This window comes from Haliotis rufescens, unplaced genomic scaffold, assembly GCF_023055435.1.
Source record: "Haliotis rufescens isolate VD_foot unplaced genomic scaffold, xgHalRufe1.0.p SCAF_2, whole genome shotgun sequence".
NCBI lineage: Eukaryota > Metazoa > Mollusca > Gastropoda > Lepetellida > Haliotidae > Haliotis > Haliotis rufescens.
Window position 1 is genome coordinate 50309376 of NW_025963890.1, and position 21524 is coordinate 50330899.

The following is a 21524-nucleotide window of genomic DNA, read 5'->3' on the forward strand; positions in this document are numbered from 1 at the left end:
ACTACTGTAATAAAATATTATTTAGATATCGGTTGATATAGTGCATAGGTACAATGTATTCTCATACATGTATTTCATTGAAATCTTTTTATGAGTTATCAACAGAAAACAACAACCTAGTATTGAACTTAAACACGAAAAGGATTATGCAGTAAAATCAGTGATATTCGAGATATGTTTGAGATTCAAACTAAACGTGTGCTGATTAATGAGAACATTGATAAAGCTTTCTTTCTTGGAAATCATCTTCATCAGCCATTAAATTTTATGAAAACAGTTCTTGGAATTGATACAGGCAAAGAAGTACCAGAACACAAACAAAACAAAGTTACAAAATGCTATTGCAGCGTTGTACGATATAAAAACTACTAATTCAATAATGCGTCAATCTGCTGTTGGATTAGTGGCATATGCAAATAGACTTCGGGACAAAGGATTTCGTATACTTACTTGGTATAGCTCGTGGTTTTGATCTCATTCGGAAAGAAGCACATAAATGGTCTTCAATTAGGAGCAGTAGTTGATGAAATTGATATAAGGGCAACCGATTCTTCTGCATATCTGCTACCAAACACATTTCCTGGATTCACTATTCAACAAGTCTGTATAAGCACAACTTACAAACACAGCATTTACTATTTCACAATATGAAAACCACAAAGTTACATGACCTTAAATAGTCTTTGCCTCGTTATACTCCCAGTGAACCTGATAACGTTGCAAATGCTGCTGTTCAATCAGGCATCACTGATGTATCAAAATACTTACTGGAACTGAAGAATGATCTATGTAAAACTGGTAAACCTGGTTTTCCAAAATAAAGTGGTTCTCGGTGGTGATCCGCAAGCATATGCCATTGTAAATAACTCTGAAAGAAATATTCTCAAACAGTTTCATTGGTAATACCAGGTGAAATATAAGAGATATGATTTGGAATCTCCGGAATGCTAGCTTGCCAATACTAACAGAACTAGTTTTTGCTTACTCTCACAACAAATATGAAGAACTTGCTTGTCAAACTTTGAATGTTGTTTTTGATTCTTCCATGCGAATATTAGAAATCATGTTCTGAATGGTGAATGGACTATCAGCATCACTACAAATCCCTTTCATCGTGTGGCTTTGGATGAGGGTCACGAATCAATTTTCAATATACGTCTGAAAGAGTTAACAACTCATTCGACACTTGCTAATTTCATGGCATGTCTGAACAAATACTTTTGCCTCTTCCTTAATGCAATTTTCCGTTTCAAGAAGAGACACAAGAACTAACTGACTCAAATAGATTTCATTACGTTTAACCTATTCGTCCAGATATACAAGGAAAGAGTATATTTAACTCAGATGATGCCTGGAAACTTTCGAACATGTTTTCTGAACAGACGACTGATCTTGACAATGAAACAAAACATTATCTTCTCACAATGGCCACAGAAAGATAGTCACGTATGCATACATCCATAACATCTCCTACATACTGCAAAGCAACGTACAAAGCATTATCATGTCACGTCGTGGTAGATTGTATGAAGCTTTCAGGTGGCTGATTATTGAATGAAAAATGCAGGAATGACTGTAATTTCAAAGCAAGTACAGATATACCGAACAACAAACGAAGTTAAGGACAGGCAACCAGGTCAGCCTCACAAGCCATACGGGAGAGAAGATGTAACATTATTAAGGCTTGTGAGAGGACCTCAATTTGACAACGGTACAGTTTTAAAGGCACAGCATTTACCAGGGAGAGCGATTTCAACCAGAATCATCATCATCTGAAAACAGCTTGATAGAGTCAGAAGACCCATCAAACTTCCGTTGTTAACTCCAGCTCATAAAGCAAATCTTTTGGTATGCTATAATCAATGTCTAAACAAGAATATTACATCATGGCGAAGAGTCCATATTTCTAATGAAAGTCGGTTTCTAATACACATGACAGTTGCTTCCGCTCACAGGGCAGGCTCACTATCCAATATACAAGGGAAGCGGAATATGAATACCCTTAAGGCATCTACGTTCTTAATCCCCCCCAACGTTTTATAACAATAAGGTGGGGTGAGATGGGGTTTAACATCATGTTCAAGATTATTGCACTTGTATAGAGACGTGCATGCACGTGTGTGTATGTGTGTGGCTGCTTGTACTAGTCCAGACTTATGCCGATTTACAGTGCTAGCACGCTGAGGTACTATGCCTCAGTTTAACATGAAGACCCCACTCAGATACAGTATACTGACTCCGAGCTGACCAGTCTTTGTTTTAGCCCCTTAATACCGAGCGCCAGACAGGGTTCAACTAGTACCATACCCAGGATACGAAGATAACAATGTGTTTTGATAGACATTAGTTTATTGTGGATGCAAAATATAAATTCTGTTTGAGAAACAATAATGGCAGGTAAGGTTACTCCAGAGAATAAATTACTTGCTACGTACTAACAGGAATATAGAATATCATGATAGAGCATTCAATGTACAAAGTTTGATCACCAAACCCACAGTAAATATAACTTAAGCTATAAGAGATTCACTCATTCTCATTCTGATTATGAGTTAACAGAAGCTGAAGAAATCAGATTCAGGGGAAGCAACTCATGGTCATGGTGCCCATAACTTTACAAATACAACATACATGGTCGACCCATTTATCAACCAGACTATACCTGTGTATGTCTTACATACTTGGTGCTGCTACCGTGGTGACACATACCTAAGAAACATGAATTAATTACTTAAGCATGATATAACTCTGCTTTATATAAATGTTGTAGTCAAAGAGTAAGTGAATTGCAAGATAAATATTGTATATTGTAACAAAGTAGGGAACATAGAATCTAGAACTTAGTGCATGTGTAGAATGGAAATAATATATTAATGTATGTGATTGCTATGGAGCTGTATAAAGCTGGAATCCCAGAATGATCAGGCAATGAACCGACTGTGCTACCCGTCCGCCCGCAGGGATATCTTGCCAGCTCCGGTCGAGGTTCTTCAGTTCGGCTTCATCCATGGAATAAAGTAGAGAAAATACATCCCTGTGTTGTCGTACTTCCAACCGGGACATTATTATACTTGTTTCCATTTTCCTAAAAAATTGTATTCCTGAAAAAAGATTAAAGACATCTAAAAGTAACTGATTCTTTTACTCGACCCTGGGGTAAACAGCTTCATTTTTTGGTTGATAGCCACTAAGGGAGACGACTGATGAGACGAACTAGAGGAACAAACATTACGGCGCTGGAGTGTTTGAGGAGGCCCATTGCCGTGGGTGAAACAAGCCTTGTCTGGGAAGACACGAGGCAGAAAGCATAGATTTGGTATGAAAGGTTCCCTTCAAAATGCCAAACGTCAACGCCTGAAAATAATCAGTCTCCAAACAGATTCTATCGTGCGTCAAATACAACCATTACATCCCTAAATTACCGTTTCTACAAAACCGTTACATACATAATATACAGTTTCTATATAACCGTTACATCACTCACATGTCGTTTCTATATGAGCATCACATCCCTAATATGCAGCTTCTATTTAACTCTAACATATAGTCAATATAACCATTCCATCCCTAACATTGAATTTCTATATAACATCAACATCCCTAATATTGAACTTTTATATAACCGTTACATACTGCGTCAACATCCGTTACATGCCTAACATATAGATTCATATTACAGTAACAATTCTAACATAACCTTCCTTATATCTGTAACATTCCTCACATGTAATGGTTACAACCTCATTGAGAGTGTCATACACTAAACTGTTCCATTCCAGATATGCAGCTTTGATAAAGGTTACATCCTAACATGCAACAGCAGCTTGATTGGCATGTTGTCCGAGATAGGCAATATGTTCGACTGAAAGACTGAACCAATCCTACTGTAAGAATGAGACAGTGATCTTACCAGACCTTTTCTTCACATATATAATAACATCCAGGTATGGGCATTCCGTTAAAATGTGAAGCTATGCTCCTGGTGTAGGCGCCCATGTTCTCAACATACAACCAGTCCCCGATCTGCAGCTCGGGTAGAGAAAGGCCCTTCTGTACACAATCAGCGCTGTCACATGTCGGACCCCACAAGCTGGAGGTGAAGGTCACGTCACTAGAGGGCGCCTGTAACCGAACACCTTGGGATTAACCGTTTGATATTTTAATGGTGGGAGGGTCTTGCATGGTTTGAGACGGGATTAGCTTTATCAGCCAGCACTTCGATACATTCACTATGTTTCTCTGAACGCAGCTGCAGCTGAGGCCGGGTGGGTGATTGAGTTATTGGGTTTCAAACCTTGCATCCATGTGAGGAATCCAGGGTAGAATAAATTTTCTGTAACCCATGCTTGTTGCAAGAGACGAGATCGGGTGGCCAGGCTCGCTGACTTGGTTGATGCATGTCATCATATCGCAATTGTGTACATCGATGCTCATGATATCAATCACTGGGTTGTCTGGTCCAGACTCGATTTACACAGCACTGTCACACAGCTGGAATATCGTTGAGTGCAGCGTTAAAAACAAACAAACAAACACGATGAATGAAAGTGGAAAATAGGTGTAATATCTACCTTCACTAACTTTGGGGTTATGCGTATGTCTCCGAAGACAAGGAGGTAGAAAGATCCATATATACCGTCTGTGAGGTAGTACATGAAGGCTGGTTTCTTGTCACTTGGCATATCTGGCTCACAACTGTTTTCTGATAACACATTGTACGACAACCATGATTAAAATTATCATTTGAAGAATATTGACCGGTGGTCGTTTCGTTTTTCTTAATGACTCATGACTGAATCCTAAACGTATGAAATATGTTTCTGACTTTATTTGAGCAAATTGCCTGACAATCATTGCGCCACAGTTGCCTGTACCTGAATTCCTGTGATCTCCTTTAGCAAGGCATTTCTTTTTTCCCATCACACTAGTCACTAAGGTGTAAGCCGATGATGAAAAGTACCGCCCTGGTTCTGCTATGATCTTGACATTGGAGCTGACAGGGAAGTACTTGTCAAGAGACTTGTTCAAGGTGGTGGCAACCTGAAACAAAATATGCCCCGGCACTGTAGCTCACCAGAGAGAAATGCAAGAACAGCCACAGTGGCACATGTTTTACATTTACAAACAAGCTTCCAGAAGTGATGGATGCCCATTATCCCACAAATCAAGAATCGAGAATTGTGTAAAACAATTCATCCTCCATCTTCTTGAAAAAAATCTCATCCTGAAAAACAGTATTTCGTGAGCAAAGGCATAATCTTTGACATCGAGACATGAGTATGCTAGATAAGTATTACAGGCATACTGTCAATCAGAATCAAATGATCCAGTTCAAGATGTCATATCTTGCAAGTCACCGTGCCGTATCCTTGGAGAAGGTTATCGCTGTGATGACTGATACAGTTGATGACCCGCATGCGATATTCCCAGTAAGCATAGTTTACCCTTATGTGGTAAAAAATACAACATAAACATACTTTTATTAACAAAATACATGGATTATATATGAACACCACTACAATATACAAGTTATACCATGAATGAGAAAAAAAGAAGGTATTGTGTCCACTGTTTGGAGGATGGGGTCAGCTGTTCAGTATTCGATCAATCATCAAGACTGAAATCAGCACATGAAACTCCTTTTAATCCTTAAGAATGTCACAATTTTCAGTCAGTATTGTGTGTATGCCCACCAAAGGAATCAATGCATGCCAGAACTTGCCCATGAGAAGAAGATGTGATACGACTGATAACAAGAAATGGAATTCAACACCATTTTTCTCAGAGGACCTGTGTTACGTGATCCTTGATATCAGGGCAACCCAGATGCGCACTATTGTGACGGTTCCACAAGAGTTCTATAGGTGATAAGTCTGGTGATTGTGCTGGCCAAGGCAAGATGTTGCATGGGTTCAGGTGCTATCTTGTTGAAACGTGATCTGTCCTGTTATGTTGTAAGAACGGTAGTACAGGGTAGAGAGAATGGTAAATGTAATGCTGCCACCTCGAAACGGTTCAACATCTTGGGTGCAACAATGTTCTCATGTTGACACAAATGCAAGGAACAGCTTGAAGCTGCTCATACCAACCGCCAATTCTTTCTGTTGTAGGGTTAATCTTAGCATGCTACTGTCCAACAGTTTGGTGTGAATGAACAGGATATTTTTGCAGGTTGGCATGTTGTAAGTGCAGTGAAAGATTAACTTCAAAGTCAAGTTCCATTGATCTGTGTACTGTCGCACGTTCTATACTCAGCAAATTGTTTTGGATGTGTTTTAGCGATTGATTCTCAACCATTTTGTAACACTATTCTGGTTTTGGAATCGACGTGTCTGAACAGTTTGGTAACGTTTGTTCATCAGTTCACACCAAAAGTTTTGCTATTGATGTCCATCATCCTCAATCTCAGTAATTGAAAATGTCAAGTTGACTATTTTGTCTGCCAATCTGAAGAAAACTGCACACTTTCGTAAAACATGGTCTTTTATTATACTACACACAGTCGTAAAACATGGTCTTTTATTATATGAAAATGCTTTATAATACTGATATTTTACAATGAATTTTTAAAATCACCAACATCTGTACTGTTTTAGTTAACTGCGAGAACATTTTAACAATCCTTCATATGTTGAACTTCTTATAAAGAAAAAAGTATCATGACTGTACCCAACACACGCACACAAATCCCCACCCCAAAACCCCCTAAATATCAAATAGTCCACCCCTAAGCAGGATTAAACGTCGCCCTGTGTGTCATCTTAATGTTTGAGGAGCCCATAGGAATGAAGGTTGTATACGTTCGTCACTTTGATGTGTAATTAACGAACAAGAAACAGGAATTAATATTATGACCTAGGGGCGCAACTATGGGACGCAACAAGAGGGACGCAACTCTGTTGACCGAATATTGGCGGGGCCTGACACGACTAGGTCACCCGTACTCCAGGTTAAGATTGTTATACCTTTTCAAACGATAGGGGGGCACCTTTGTGACCGTAGAAACCTCCGCCAATGTCAATTATATTCGGTGTGAATCCTAATTGCTCTGCCATAGCAAACACACCATGGGATCTCTGTAGCGACACAGCAAACACTTCTGGGTCCTCTGCTCCACTCCCAACGTGGAAACTGTGGGTGTAATGAGAGATAGTCAAAGATTGATACTGTTGCTGACCCCTGTCCTATGTCTACTAAACAGAGGGACATAACTACAATTCCATGTCTCTTCAATCCGGGCATATGTTAAACAGGACAATTTCAGTGGAACAGAACACCCTGGATAAAGGGGAACTCGTTATAAAAATACTGACTGTTACAAAGTACACAAGTAACACACTTGAAGCCTGTTTGCATGTCCAAGTCTCGGTTTAAACCATAAATAAATGAACTAAACTCAGCGCTTCTAACAATCGCGATTCTGTGAGAGTATACATAAGGATTATGTTCAAAATAATGTTTAATTTAGTATCTGAGTCTGCATTGTCTCCCATACCATCTTTCACTAAGGGGAGACAACCGATGTACAAGCTATCTCCACGGCTGTCCATCATACGCTAACAACTCAAATAAATATCAAAATTATACAATATCATCATAATAAGCAAAGGTGGTTAATGCCTGAGGTTATTGGCTGGGTTGAAATCTGTTTTGCTAACTACTGTCGTTGCTTTATTGTAGACATGCTGAACGAGTCTTGATAGGAGTTGTACAAACTGAACGAAATGTCTTTTCCCTTTGAAAAAAAGTAAATCATGATATTTGTTGAAAAATGTCTGGTTCATAAAATTACCGTTTTGTCGAATGAATAATGTAAAAAATGTTCTCACCTAACTCCGACAACATTGAGACCGAGATTTTTTGCTGTCATCAGTAGGCCACTGAAGTCACTAGAGTGGCAGCCGAATTTCGTTGATAGGTCGTCAAAAACTTTGTAGTGACCCGGGGGGACAATCCGTAGAAGGAGTCTGGAAGAAACAGGATGCTAGGGATGGAGTGGACTGGTTAGAGGTGCCAGTTAACTAGCTGCAGGAAGGGCATGCAAAATTAAACAAGGTGATAAGGGGCCAAAGGTAGTTCACACTATTGTGTCAAGTACAGTGAAATTATCTACATAATGCGAAGCCATATATCAAACATGATGAAACCTGGATACGATTACTGTGTGGTTATATTATCCTGCGTCAGATTGACTCAGATTATTGCGGGGGTGGACACAATCCAACTATAATAATACTCTAAAGAAGTTGTCTCTATGACCATAGTTAATCTCTTATGGATGGTGGGTATTGAAACACAGATCCTTCCAAATGTGGATGTTCTTTAACTTATTTTGAATGGTATATATGAAGATATTAATAGGCATGTAGATGTTGGTGATTCATGAAAAGAACCTATATGTGGATTTCAAGCTCTATAAACTTATTACACAACATTTTGCGTTCTCATTCAAATTATTTGTCCAAACACTGTAAACATACTTTGAGACATATTAAAAAGATGAAACTTGGCAAAACTGATCATCAAGCTTGAAATTAAAGTGTCAAATGTTCTTAAAGTGAAACACAACACTAGTCTCTGAGACAATGGCATCATAAGTCAGTATCTCTTGTGTCCGCCATGTGCATTGATGACTGCCGTGCAACGTCGATACATGGAATGGATGAGGCGGTTGATGAAGACCATAGCCACTTGAGCCCACACTCTGAGGAACGCCTGACGCAGTTCAGCTGCAGTTGTCAGCCTTGGTCAGACGTCATTCAGCCGTCTTTGAATCTCGTCCCACAGGTGCTCAATGGGATTTAAATCGGGCCTGAGGGCAGGCCACTGCATGGTTCTGATGCCATTCTGCTGGAGGAAGTCTTTTGTTGCTGTCGCAGTATGGGCATGGGCGTTATCATGCTGAAATTTGTGGTTGCGGCGACGTGCCAAATGAGGTATGGCATGGAGTCTCAAGACTTGATCAATGTACCGAACTGCTGTGACACCATTGCCTATTCTTGGACCGATGTTCTGGAAAACCACAAGGCCGACCCTCTCTGCAAGACCAATTCCACCCCACACCATGATGCTCGGACCACCCCACGAGTCTCTCTCAACAAAACAAGCATCCGAATAAAGTTCCCAATAACGTCTCCAGACTCCCTCTCTGCCATCTGCTGTTGAGATACAGTAACAGTTCTCGTCTGAGAAGTGGACTCTTCTCCACTGCTGGTGGCGCCAATACTGGTGCTGTGTTGCCCACTGAAGACGGTCCCGGTGTGGTGTAAGAATGGGTCCTCGGTGTGGCCTGTGACAGTGGAGGTGTCTGTTTGTCAATCATCAACACACGGTGTCCACACTAATGTGTGTCAAGCAGTTTCAGCAGCAGCAACAATGCTGTAGCACAATCTGACGATCCTCACGTCGGGTGGTTACCCTTGGTCTTCCACTACGTGGTCGGTCATCTGTAGTGTTGGTGGTCTGGTACCGTTGCTGGAGCCTGTATATGGTCCTTACATGGACTTGAAATGCATTTGCAACTTGCCGGGAGGTTTGTCCAGCTTGCAATCGTCCAAGGGCTTGATGTCACTGATTTCTTCTCAATCGTGGCATGAGGTAGCAATTTAATAACGAATGAATGATTTTTATAGGGCAAGAAAATGGGGAACGCATGTGCATTTCAATTTGCATGGAACTCACGTTATCATGGCTGTTGTCGTGATGCGTTTTGGCGATCGGTTTTATTGTCATGTGCTTTGTTTTTTATCATCAAATTTCAGTTTTCCGGACAAGGTATTGTTAAATTTTAGAAACCATGACGACAATTACCCAAATATTTGAATGACACCTTTTCATGCAATGTTACTTTGGGTGACGTTACTTTTGCGGTTGAGTATATATTATATAAATAGTTACTCGGCTGTTATAGGTATAAATCAGAGGCTGTAATGTGTAAAGAGCTTGTTCCACCTGAACAAACAAGATCAAGTCATCAAACATTAGAGGGTCGGTTTCCACCTTCTGTAGACTTTGTTAACGTCAGTTTGCATTCCTCCAGTTTTCTGTACAGCTTGACAACTTGGCCCAAGAGTCTTAGGCGCTACAATTCGCTGTACAGAGTTGCATTCCGTGAGCACGCCAGAAACTTTTGATTTGGTTCTATGTTTGTCAGCACCATACCCGTGCTCGTGGGTTTTACCAAAGAAACAAACGCCTGAGACCTGCATCACTTCGGGCTTTCCTGGCACATAAAGCTGACATGCCATGATATGACTGGAATACTGTTAACAACGCGCTGGTGTGGCGTTAATTAATGTTATTTGCATACTCGTATATGCAAGGGGTCGACGTATAGTTTTCGGTTGGAAGTGACAACTTGGAGACGATGGCTTGCGGTATATACAATTTTACTTAAAATAGGTAGATATATACATACAAAAACACTATGTGCCAGGTCAGCACATAGTGATAGTGGTTGTTGTCTTGGTGCCCTGGGGCACCCAGCCTAAGCCTTGCTAGGCTAAAGATAAGACCTTTCTCTCCCTCCATCCGCTTTTCTCTCTGGACCAATGCTTATATAGCCAAGGTCACCTGACATTTAGCAATGTAATCAACAGTAATATATCAGTGACATATTTTGCAGACAGTAATTTTGCGCACATGCAAAAATGAATTTTGGAAAGACACGTATTGGCATTAATATGCTGGCTTTGATCACACATACCTGGTTGCACTTATCAACAGTCACACACAGTCATATCCTGGATTTAGTCCATGTAAGTACACACAAATTAGTAAGTCCTAATACGATATTGTGTACATAGTGTCCATCTTGTTGGTGCACGTGAGGCGGTTTCTGTATTGTGCAGGGTCTGCATGATGATGGATGTAGTCGGGTCTCTGTGGGATAGGCGTGTAAACTTCTTTTCTTTGGTCCTGTGCAGGAACGAAATCTTGAAGGGGAAGTCTTAGCAGTGTTGCTAAGATATTTGACGATGGAAGGTTTGGGATCGGAGAACTTGTTCTTGATCGTGCGATGTTCTTGTTGTTTCTTCAATCTTCTTCAATGAATCTCTCTCTCTCTCTCTCTCTCTCTCTCTCTCTCTCTCTCTCTCTCTCTCTCTCTCTCTCTCAGTGTTTCAAGGCATGTACGTAGATGTCATAGCTCCAGGGTAATTAGCTTTAGGAATTAAATGTTCATTCAGACAATGGGTGTCCTAAATCGACTGCTGTGACACTGTTAAAAAACGGCTGGTTTTAAGCCCAACTCACACACTCACTCACTCACTCACTCACTCACTAGATAATCTAGATGTACCTTGCACTTGGGAACACTGACTTGACTTTGTAGAGTTCAGCTTCACAGTCAAAAGTCATGAGATCTATGTTATTCTTTGTTGCATACTCAAGATTGGAAATCTGTTTGCATGGGTTGGCATACACTATCCTGTCTGCGGCCACGTCCATTTGTAATACCATCTCCATCTCAGCCTGTTGAAAAAAGATTAAATTCCCATGGAGATATTTCAGATAACAAGAGCATATGATTTCTTTCTCTTTTCTGTAGTACTGACAAGAGACGGAGAGTAAGTTCTGAAATGCATTACATTGTTACAGATCAGTTTGCTCTCGAAATATCATTCTCAGCTCTATGGGAAGAATACAACCCCAGCTTCTAGTTAGGCCCAAGGAGGTTTTGCATTCATATCAGCACTCTGTTCTACTAACCTTATAATATGAAGGTGTGAACTTAGATTTGCACTCGATGTTCACTATTTGATAGTGGTTCATAAACACATGTTCATGTTATGGTCGTGATAGTACAATCGACTCTGCTTTTAGAAATGTCTTGTGAATATGGAAAGGGTTTTGACGTTTTTATTTACCTGTCTCTCAGGTGTATATTTCATTGTGGTTCACCATTAAACATCCACCACGATCATTTAGAGATTATGAGGAAGTACCTTGCTTGCACAGTCGAATCCGGTTCCCAGTTCAGAGAGAACACGAATCAGTAATGGATCAGGGTTACTCTTGATAGCTGCAAGGGGCAAACGTCTCACATAAATATTTAAATCGAATTCACAAAATGTACAAAATGGTGTTTTGAGAATTATTTATCATAATGTCAGCTGTGAGTATGGAATCAGAAGTTTGAAATGTTGTGGTTTTTTCAAATTTAATTAAACAAATGTCCTAAACAGACCAATATGAATTAGGGTTGTGAACGCCGTTGGACACATTATTCCAGTTACGTCACAGCATGTCAGCAAGCATAAGTGGGAGAAAGTGATGGCTTAGATGGTCACCACTTTGGTGAGCCTTGCGTACACGTGAATGGTGCTGGCAAAACTAAAAACGTAAAGATGGCAATTATGGGATTAGAACCCTCGACAATACGTTTCTGGTACTTCAAGGGACACAACTTTTAATAACAGCATCTTAGAGTACTGGACCTCCGTGCCCCCATGTAAAATGAGAAATGGTGAGCAAGACCGTATGAAATGGCAACCTTGTGCTTAGCAAGTAACGTTAGGAGTGACTTATTCGTGCCCTGCTCTCCAACCTATGCAGGAATTTATATACTTATCATGTAATGAATTCACCGTAGAATGGTTCCACCCGTGGCAATAATTTCTTCCAACGTTGATGGTTGCTGACGACGTCACCGACATCCATAACATAGAAAGCATCGTCATCTCCCTGCAACCACATATATACATCAACATATTTGAGCTATCGAGCATGTGCATTGTTTTCAGTTAATTCCTTGTCCTACAGGTGTCCCAAAGGAAGATTATTTGACCTTTAAAAAACTTGGCCTATACACAATAATATATGGTAATGCAAAAACATAAGGGTTTTGTCTCGTGGCTTCTTGACCATACACATCGAGGTGTATTGGCCAATACACCCACAGTTTCATTGTGCGACTATTGGTGTATTGGCCGATATACCATGGAAAGCATGGGTATAGCTATCTTGTTGTCCAATTTGTGCTAATATTTATTTTTATTTATTAAACTTATTTGTTCTTGCTTGTTTTAAAACCAAACCCAAATGCGCTGTCCAGCCACAAAATTAAAAGAACAGCAAAACATTACTCTGACTGTTGAATCCGTGATATGATATAGGGATTCAGTTTTAAGTACTGACACACAAACACACTCGTTTTAGAGTTATTCTTGACCTGAGATTAGATTTAAGTCACAAACATTGCTGTTGTATTCATCTTATTCATGTTTATGCTTGTAAAGAATACTGAAACATGTAAAGAAACAATCCAAGCTGGCTTCACTTGTGTTTGTGAAAAATTGAATTTAAGAATGATTTATGAATTTCCGTTTTCACACACAAGGTTCGTGAGTTAGCCATGCAATGTGATACAACAAGCATGAGATCCGCCGAATATGGCACATTATCAATAAAACCAACTGATCTACTATACTATTTTCATATGGAAGCCCCAAGCAACATTGAAATACTTCTGCTCTACCAGCCGGTGATTCTAGCAAGTTTTAGTTTCACTAATACAATAACAGTAAGGGTGATTTATTTGTTACAGATCATCCTCAAGTATTTGGTTACTGTATGGTCAAACATAATCATATACAGCTCTGTATTTAAATCATTTGCAATTATATATACTTCCGACAAAAATATGGGAACTAATGAAATGATTGTGAAGGTGTAATATCTGTAAAATTTATTTCGGGCGTGTAGATTAGTATCTGGTGTGTCCACTATGTTGGGCAATACATGCATGACACCTTGATGCCAAACTGTTGATCAACTTGCACATTGTTGCCCTGGGTATTTCCCACAGTTCCGCCTGAAGAGCTGCCACAAACAGGTCCATGTAGGCGGGTGCAGGGTCTGTGACGTACACGCTCCGCTTGACATCATCCCACGGATGATATGCTGGGGACATTAGGGGACTTAGCGGAGGTGGTCTGGCATTGTCATCTTGCAGTTTAAAATTTCTGCCGATGGAAAAAGGACGGGACAATTTCGTCAACATGTCGCTTGGCATTTCAATAGCCATTCACAATAATCAATGCAGACCCTGCACAATAATAAGTAAACTGTCATCATCTGTAAACATAGTGTAACGCCATTGGCTCGAAGCACACCACTTGTGTTGGCGAACCTTCATATTTCGCCTCCAATGGTAAGCTGTTAGGGTCACACCCTTCACAGGACGCCTTGCTTTCAAGCGGGTGACATAGAGATGGCTTTTAACGGAAGAAGTGGAAATTCGCTTTCCTACATTTTACAGAATTCTCTATTGACAACACGGCAAGATTTGAATCTTTTGTTTAGTGCAATTAATGTAATGAGACGATCTTATCTAGGTGTCGTTTTATTCCTGCCACGCCCAGATCTCATTGCAAACAAACACGATTGAGGGTACTTGTCCGGCAGTCGAAAACGTACACTTTTGGATTTGCCAAACATTCGGACAACATGGTATATTGACGTCCGCCCTCCAGCATACCCTTTTTTGCCAATTTGTCTGTTCATTGAGATAGTGTCTCTTAGGCATTTTTAAATGTATGCTTAGCTCAATAGCTTTAATGATTGTGAGTTCCTCTATATGAGCAGACACTTTGGCTTCTGCGTGCACGATGCACGATGTGAAATATAATTGTTGCATTCAGATGCAACCAAATTTCCACCTCAATGATAGCTACATTCACATCATTATCCCTTATCTTTTGTAGGTAGTGTTTTATTTAAAGGACAATTTGCTCATCAGGCTCATTAAAACATAAGTGAGAAGGTGTGCAATGCAAGTAGTATAGACGATAGCCCAGGCCCTAACAATGCTTCTATGGGGGTTTAAAGTTCATGTGAATTATGTGATGATGATGCCTCGATCGTCATGTATCAAGATGCCATCCTATATCAATGGAAACCTTTAAGCCAAATTGTAATGCAAATATTCTCTTTATTTTTATTCATATGCATACCATTATTTCGTATTTAGTGATAACTACAAGACCAGACCATATACTCTTCTTCACAATTGGAAAGAAATAATTTGGATGGCTTGACATCCATGAAAAGATATGCACCTTGTGGTAATTCTCACCTTTTGATAATTTTGTCCCAGAGCATAAATGCTTTGACAGCTTTTTCAAGTTCTTTTGTTTGCTTGTAATTGTCCATTGTTATACACTTGTGTGAACATTTGTCTAAATGGCAATATTTCATTGTATACAAGGAACATCAATTTAATTAATGATGGATAAAACTTACCATGGCCAGTGAGGATATTGGAACGGTAAAGGGGCAATACAAAAACTAGCTGCAGTGGCTAAGGTATCTTAAGATGTTGCCAAGGATTGGTTAAAGAAGCAAGCAATATGGCAAATATACTTAACAGCCCCGCGATATATAATCGAGGAAAAAGTTTTATATTTCTATAAGTAATGAAGTTCATTAGGCTGACATCTTGTTGCCAAGCTATTGTTGAAAGATTTAACATTAGCAGACTTCCAAATCTTCAGCACCAAGGAGAAGTAAAGAACAAAAACATCCAGGTAGAATAAGTATAAACTATTTAAACCAGCCCCGTGAAGAAGAACAACGCAAATGATCCGGTTAGGTCTTTTAAGATATATAGCATATAGCATAGTGGATTGGTTATGAAAGAAGGCGAGCCTTTTCTGTATTATCTTAAAGATAGGGTGAGCAGAGGATTTGTGTGAGAAGAGTTGCTTATAGTTCACAGCGATCCTGTATTACCTCCCTAAGTAGCCATAGACACAGGTAGTTACACCATCCTTGTCAATCCACCTCTTTGTATCTAAGGGGGATAAGGATGCCTTATTCATTCTTAATACATATATCCTGTGCTTGTCACTTTTTAAATTATTCATTTCATGTTTGAATGTTCTGCCGTTGAATTATGCCTCTTTCTACTGTTCCTGTTTTATATGCTTTTTCACCACATACTTCTTAACACCTTTAGGCTTTTCTATCTCCACATTATCAGACTTGTTTAAAGAATCCATCTTTGGTCTTAATCCAACATCCTCAGCAATAGGATTTGTAGCACACTCATTTTTCATATTGCCTACTACATATCTATTTACTGTGCTGTGCAATGGATTATCTTTTGGGTAATTGCTCGTTTCATACATATCTTTTTTTCTACCATATCTTTATACACATCGTCAGTTTGTATTGCTATTAACAAAGAATCCGTATCGGTATATAACCTGATCTATCAGCATATTGCTTCCTAAGTTCATTGTAATAAAAGTCATATAGCGAGTGTATTTTACCTTACAACTATATATCAAAACCGCAAGCCTTATGTTCTTGAGTTTGGTATGTAAAACTGCATTCAGTACCATGTTCAGTATTTTCTATCTGTTTAATAAGGGCTTCAAAAGTCAGCATAAAGTAATTCTGGCACTGGCATTTGATTACAATAACAATCAAGTTTAATATATTTTATCCTCTTTAGGCATATCGATCCTGACAGACCCCTTCAGTCTTCTTTATGTGCTTCGAAAAGATATTGCCTGCTGTATCCATGCAGATATCTTTCACAGAAACATTTCTTTTCCCCATGAGTTGTTTGATCCTATAATAGCCTGCTGAAACTCTTTATCCATGTATAATGAAATTTGCCATCTTTTTCAACCAGAAATAAATTGATTCATAGAATATTTTTTCCTGATTTTCCAACTTATAAATTGGTGAGATTGGTGTAGGCGCATCTATACGTCCAAAGTTGAGTCCATCATTTTGGGTATAGCTGGAAGGCCTATCTGAGCATTTTTCAGAATCTGCAGGAGTGAGTGAGTTGGGTTTAGCACCGCTTTTACCACTATTCTAGTTATATCACGGCATGTCAGCTTAATATGGGAGGAAAGCCCAAAGTGACGTAGGTATAAGACGTTTACCACTTCGGTGAAACCCACGAGCACGGGTATTGTGCTGACAAACCTAGAAACATAATCAGGGCGAACCGGGATTCGAACCCACAATCATAGGTTTCTGGCATGCCCAAGGGACGCAAATCTGCACAGCAAATCGCAGAGTCTAAGACGACTGGGCGACCAATGCCCCCGGATCTGCAGGAAATAAGGCAGATGTAAATGCCCATCTCAAACAGTTATCACTATTTTTAACGTTAATTATTGCTTGTTTTTTCATATAATATGAGGGTAAATTTATATAAGATCCACATTTCAAAGGCATGTAATTTGCGATATCTAAACACAAAGTTTCAATTCTATCCACAATCCAACCTGAACCTCTATTAGTACATTGCTCTAAAGTTTCTTGGATCTGTTGAAATGATGTATTTAATAATGAACTTATAGACCTCGATTTGGTTATTACTTCTTGTTTGCCCCAGAAATAAGTATTGGTTGTGCATATTCAATGCTGTCATCAGTGTTATTTTCACTTAATGACATTTTAAATATTAGCTGATATTTTATGCTTTCCAAATCATCTAAGTCCTCATTCATTTTGCTTGATATGATGATCGAGTTTAAAATCATTAACATGTGGGAACGAATCTTAACTCGACTGGTTCATCAATTTTAATAACTGGTTGATTATCAACAAGTGGTTTGTTGTTATCCAGTAAAGCAATCAATTCAGCTTTTCTCATTCAAGAATAATATCTCAGTTCGGGATTTCTTGCCTGAGCTTTGAGTTCTCTAACAGTCGGGGGTTTGTTGTAGTACAAACCGAGTAAGGTGATCAATTCACCTTTTCGAATTCGAGAATAACCACATAGACCACATTGTTTTGCTAGACTTTTCACTTCCCTGACAGAAGCCACTGTGCTGTATGACTATATGCAAAGTCAAACTCTAAATGGTGTTTTTTAATGTGACTAAATTCTAATTCTTCTCGAGCTATTTCTCTCTTTGAAGTAATCTTTCCCTGTGTAAATACTCTGGTTTCAAATTTGGCTGCTCCATGGGTCTTACATAAACAATAATGACCCTTGACCCCAATTCCACATACAGAGCAAGTATAGTTAACATGAACTTTCCTTGTTGCCATGACATGAATTCCACAATATTCACCCGCACAACTCTTGCCACAAGTGATGGACTTCATCATCAGCATGAACTGCCATTGTGATAAATATACACTTCCACTGACATGTGTCTAAAAGCAGGTGAGCTGAGCTGTGTCGCCAGCACATAGGTGATAAGAGCAGTCGCTGTCAAGCCCAGTGCAATGAATGCTATCTTCAGCCCTTCTGACCCTCAGATGATGTATAAAACTGAGACAGTGTGGCTTTCCATAAATAAGATAGTATTCGTGCATGGCAGTTTCAACATCATTTAAAGTTTGAATGATTTTGCCTACGAGGCGCTTCATTTATAAAATCAAGCGTCTGCATTCATTTCCCAGTACATTGTGACAGGGATGTTTCAAGTTGTTCTAAACCTTTATCCCTATATTTGCCAGTCTTAATAAGCCATACCGCTGCTATAACAACAGTAGCTAGTGCATATGGAGGCCAATTTTTAATCCGTTCAGCATGTGGACTGTGTACAACTAGTAGTAGTTTTGCCTTCTTGTTGCGGCACCTTTTTTACCTGCGGCTACCTTTTTAGGGTTCTTCGTCACTCTCACAACTTGTGGTGTTTCCGCATTCACTTGTGGTCTTTCCGCTTCCATTAATATTAGGTAGGCACTCATGTTTAACTTGATAGTACTTAGCTGTTATTATAGCAGTGGTAAATGGTGCTAAGAACATTCCGTATGTATGGTAAAACTCACAGCTTACTGCACTTAAAACAAATGGGTCTTCTCAAGAGATTCGCATAGATACAGACGATTTTCTGGTGGGATAGGAAGAAATATAATGGCTACAGCTGTTTATAGTTTTAACATAGCTGAACTTATTCCTTATTGTAGCTCCTAGTCTAGACTCATATTGCACGTATAGTTTTTTAATTTCTTCATCAGACATGTTATCATTTTTTCAGTAGTATAATTTTCCCCTTAGTATTGGGTGCATTTCCCACCAAAGCCACAAGTCTTTCTCTATGTTGTTCTATAGATTTATTCACTATAGGTTCTGTCTCATCTTGGAGCAGTTGTCAAAGGAGTTCATTGCATTCCATCTTTTTAATGTAATGCACTAGCCGATATTTAAGACTAAAATAATTACATTTGAAATATCCAATACAACCTGAAACAATAAACTGTTGCAAATGAATGAGTACTTGCCACCACATTATTGTATACACAAAAGGTTGTAAGTGTTCAATTTGCTATGTTTTACTGAGCATTTGCTACATTTGCAAAGCAGTTGCTCTATGTTGCTAAACAGTTGCTATATTTTGCTGAGCAGTTGCTATATTTTGCTGAGCAGTTGCTATATTTTGCAAAGCAGTCTCTAAATTTTGCAAAGCAGGTGCTACATTTTACTGAGCAGTTGCTATATTTTGCTGAGCATTTGCTACATTTTGCTGAGCAGTTGCTATATATTGCTGAGCAGTTGCTATATTTTACTGAGCATTTGCTACATTTTGCTGAGCAGTTGCTATATTTTGCTGAGCAGTCTCTATATTTTGCAAAGCAGGTGCTACATTTTACTGAGCAGTGGCTATATTTTGTTGAGCATTTGCTACATTTTGCTAATCAAATGCATAAGCAGCTGGTAATCACATACAAATATAAGTTTAATTTACCAGTCCTTTCAGCCTTCTTCTTTATCTGTATAGTGACACCCTCACTAGCATTCTCTATTCTCCGCCATTTGTGATGATGGGTAAGGTACATCATTTCACTAAGATAATGAATAGTGGAATTTTACTTGGGGCTTATATTCCTTCCGCCATATGTTATTGAGTCGCCCAGCATTAAAAGATATTAACTTAAATTTGAAGGCTATACCTCAAGGCTCTACACTCTACATTGAAGTATTGTTTGGGGATGCACCAGAAGATGCCCTCACTGTATAATTAGGTTACGTCTTAATTGGGTAAAGAAACATGAACATAAACATTGAGTATTTTTATACAGACAGGAAGAGGACACTTTTCAAGACTTGATGGGATCCAGTTTATAGCTGGAAGCATTCTGCTTAGTAAGAATTCATGCAAAAAAAAAACTTGTGTCTATTAAGGTTGATGTATAGTCTCTAGACATTGTCAGACAACTATTTAAGGACTCTTGTATAATACAGTATTAGTTATTATGGGTTTATATCCTATACACAATGAAGCATCTGAAAAGAACGTTTTTAGATTTGGATTATATAAAATGTATCGCAGAGCTGTGAATGCCCTTGACAGATTTGACACTGCACTTATAGCAGCTAACATGGGGCTTGGTGCAGGTTGTGTTGGTTTATTATCTACTATAATTGCTGCACCTGTCGCACTTGGTATGGAAGTAGCAGCTGGAGTCTCTGAACTGACAAACTCTGAAATATATTTCACGTCAGTAGCAAAAGAAAGCATTAAAACATGATAGTGTGTGTTGGGTGAAGCAAAGTTAAATAGCATTGAGGATCATATCTCAACAGCACAAGCTGATTCCATGATATCTGAGGAAGAGTTTCGTTTAGTGTTGTCAGAACTCACCAAATGCAACACAGTAAAGCAGGAGATTCGATCTAAGACCAGTGAAGACGAGAAAAAAAGTTCATAGAACAGGGAGACAACAAGCGCACCAAGCATTCCATGCCAAAACCAGAGAACTGGTGGGAGATTAAGTATAATGTCTTTCCTTGATACAGGATGACATCTTGATAAATATATTGAGGTCATACATGATGAGCCAGGGATGCACAAGGTACACCTGTCCTTTATACGCACAGATTTGATACTTGTTGGGGCAAAGGGGAACATCTTAATTGCATTTGATGAACACTGACACGAGTTGCAAGAGACCACCTGGGATGATTGGGTCATAATAAAAAATAAACCACTGGACACTCCGAATTCCGGATTATATGTCCCCAGTGAAATTAAGGTTTCAAATCCTTCCTCAAAGACCAAGACTGTAAACGTTAATTTGCATTAGGCAAATATAATCCGTCATTCCTAGTAGCTCCCAAGTTATTCTCCATTTCGACAATACCTTCAGTTCTTTAGCGCTCACTGCTGCGGCAACTCTCTCTGCTATTGACTGATTGGCAGGCACCATGTGGACATGTTGTCTGTTCATGGTCAGCTGTGTGAGAGATCGGTTGAGATGTAGTTTGGTTATCACACCCGTGATATGTACTCCGGCGATGATGAGAAGTAGGTAAATGTAAGGCTGTGACCTAAAGTAAATTAAACTATCATTTACAATTTGAATTGTATTTCCAGTCTGCTCGGCGTTGTTTTACATTTATCAGGAATGATATTGTGTTATTTTTGTTGCAGCTTTTAATAATATTTCTAATAATAATAACCATTATCAAAAGCACTTCAGTACAGCTGATTATTATACCCGCATATATTTTACGTTTAACAAGTCTTCCCACCGTATCATATTAGTGTAATAACAAAGTTAAACTGCGCCACCTTAGTATTGATTTGTTAAGATGGCATTTC

General features: G+C 39.1%; 1 protein-coding gene across 1 annotated transcript; it reads right to left on the reverse strand.

Moving 5' to 3' along the window:
- Window positions 1-2337: 2337 nt before the first annotated feature.
- LOC124118396 (ornithine decarboxylase 1-like) lies at window positions 2338-21240 on the reverse strand. Its single transcript, XM_046480499.2, has 10 exons — window positions 21064-21240; window positions 12588-12684; window positions 11946-12022; window positions 11300-11472; window positions 7830-7967; window positions 6966-7131; window positions 4875-5040; window positions 4572-4702; window positions 3911-4122; window positions 2338-3101 (listed from the first exon to the last, which is right to left on the reverse strand). Exons 1-10 carry the CDS (start codon window positions 21148-21150, stop codon window positions 3086-3088), a joined length of 1263 nt encoding a protein of 420 aa, XP_046336455.1. The 5' UTR covers window positions 21151-21240; the 3' UTR covers window positions 2338-3085.
- Window positions 21241-21524: the final 284 nt, after the last annotated feature.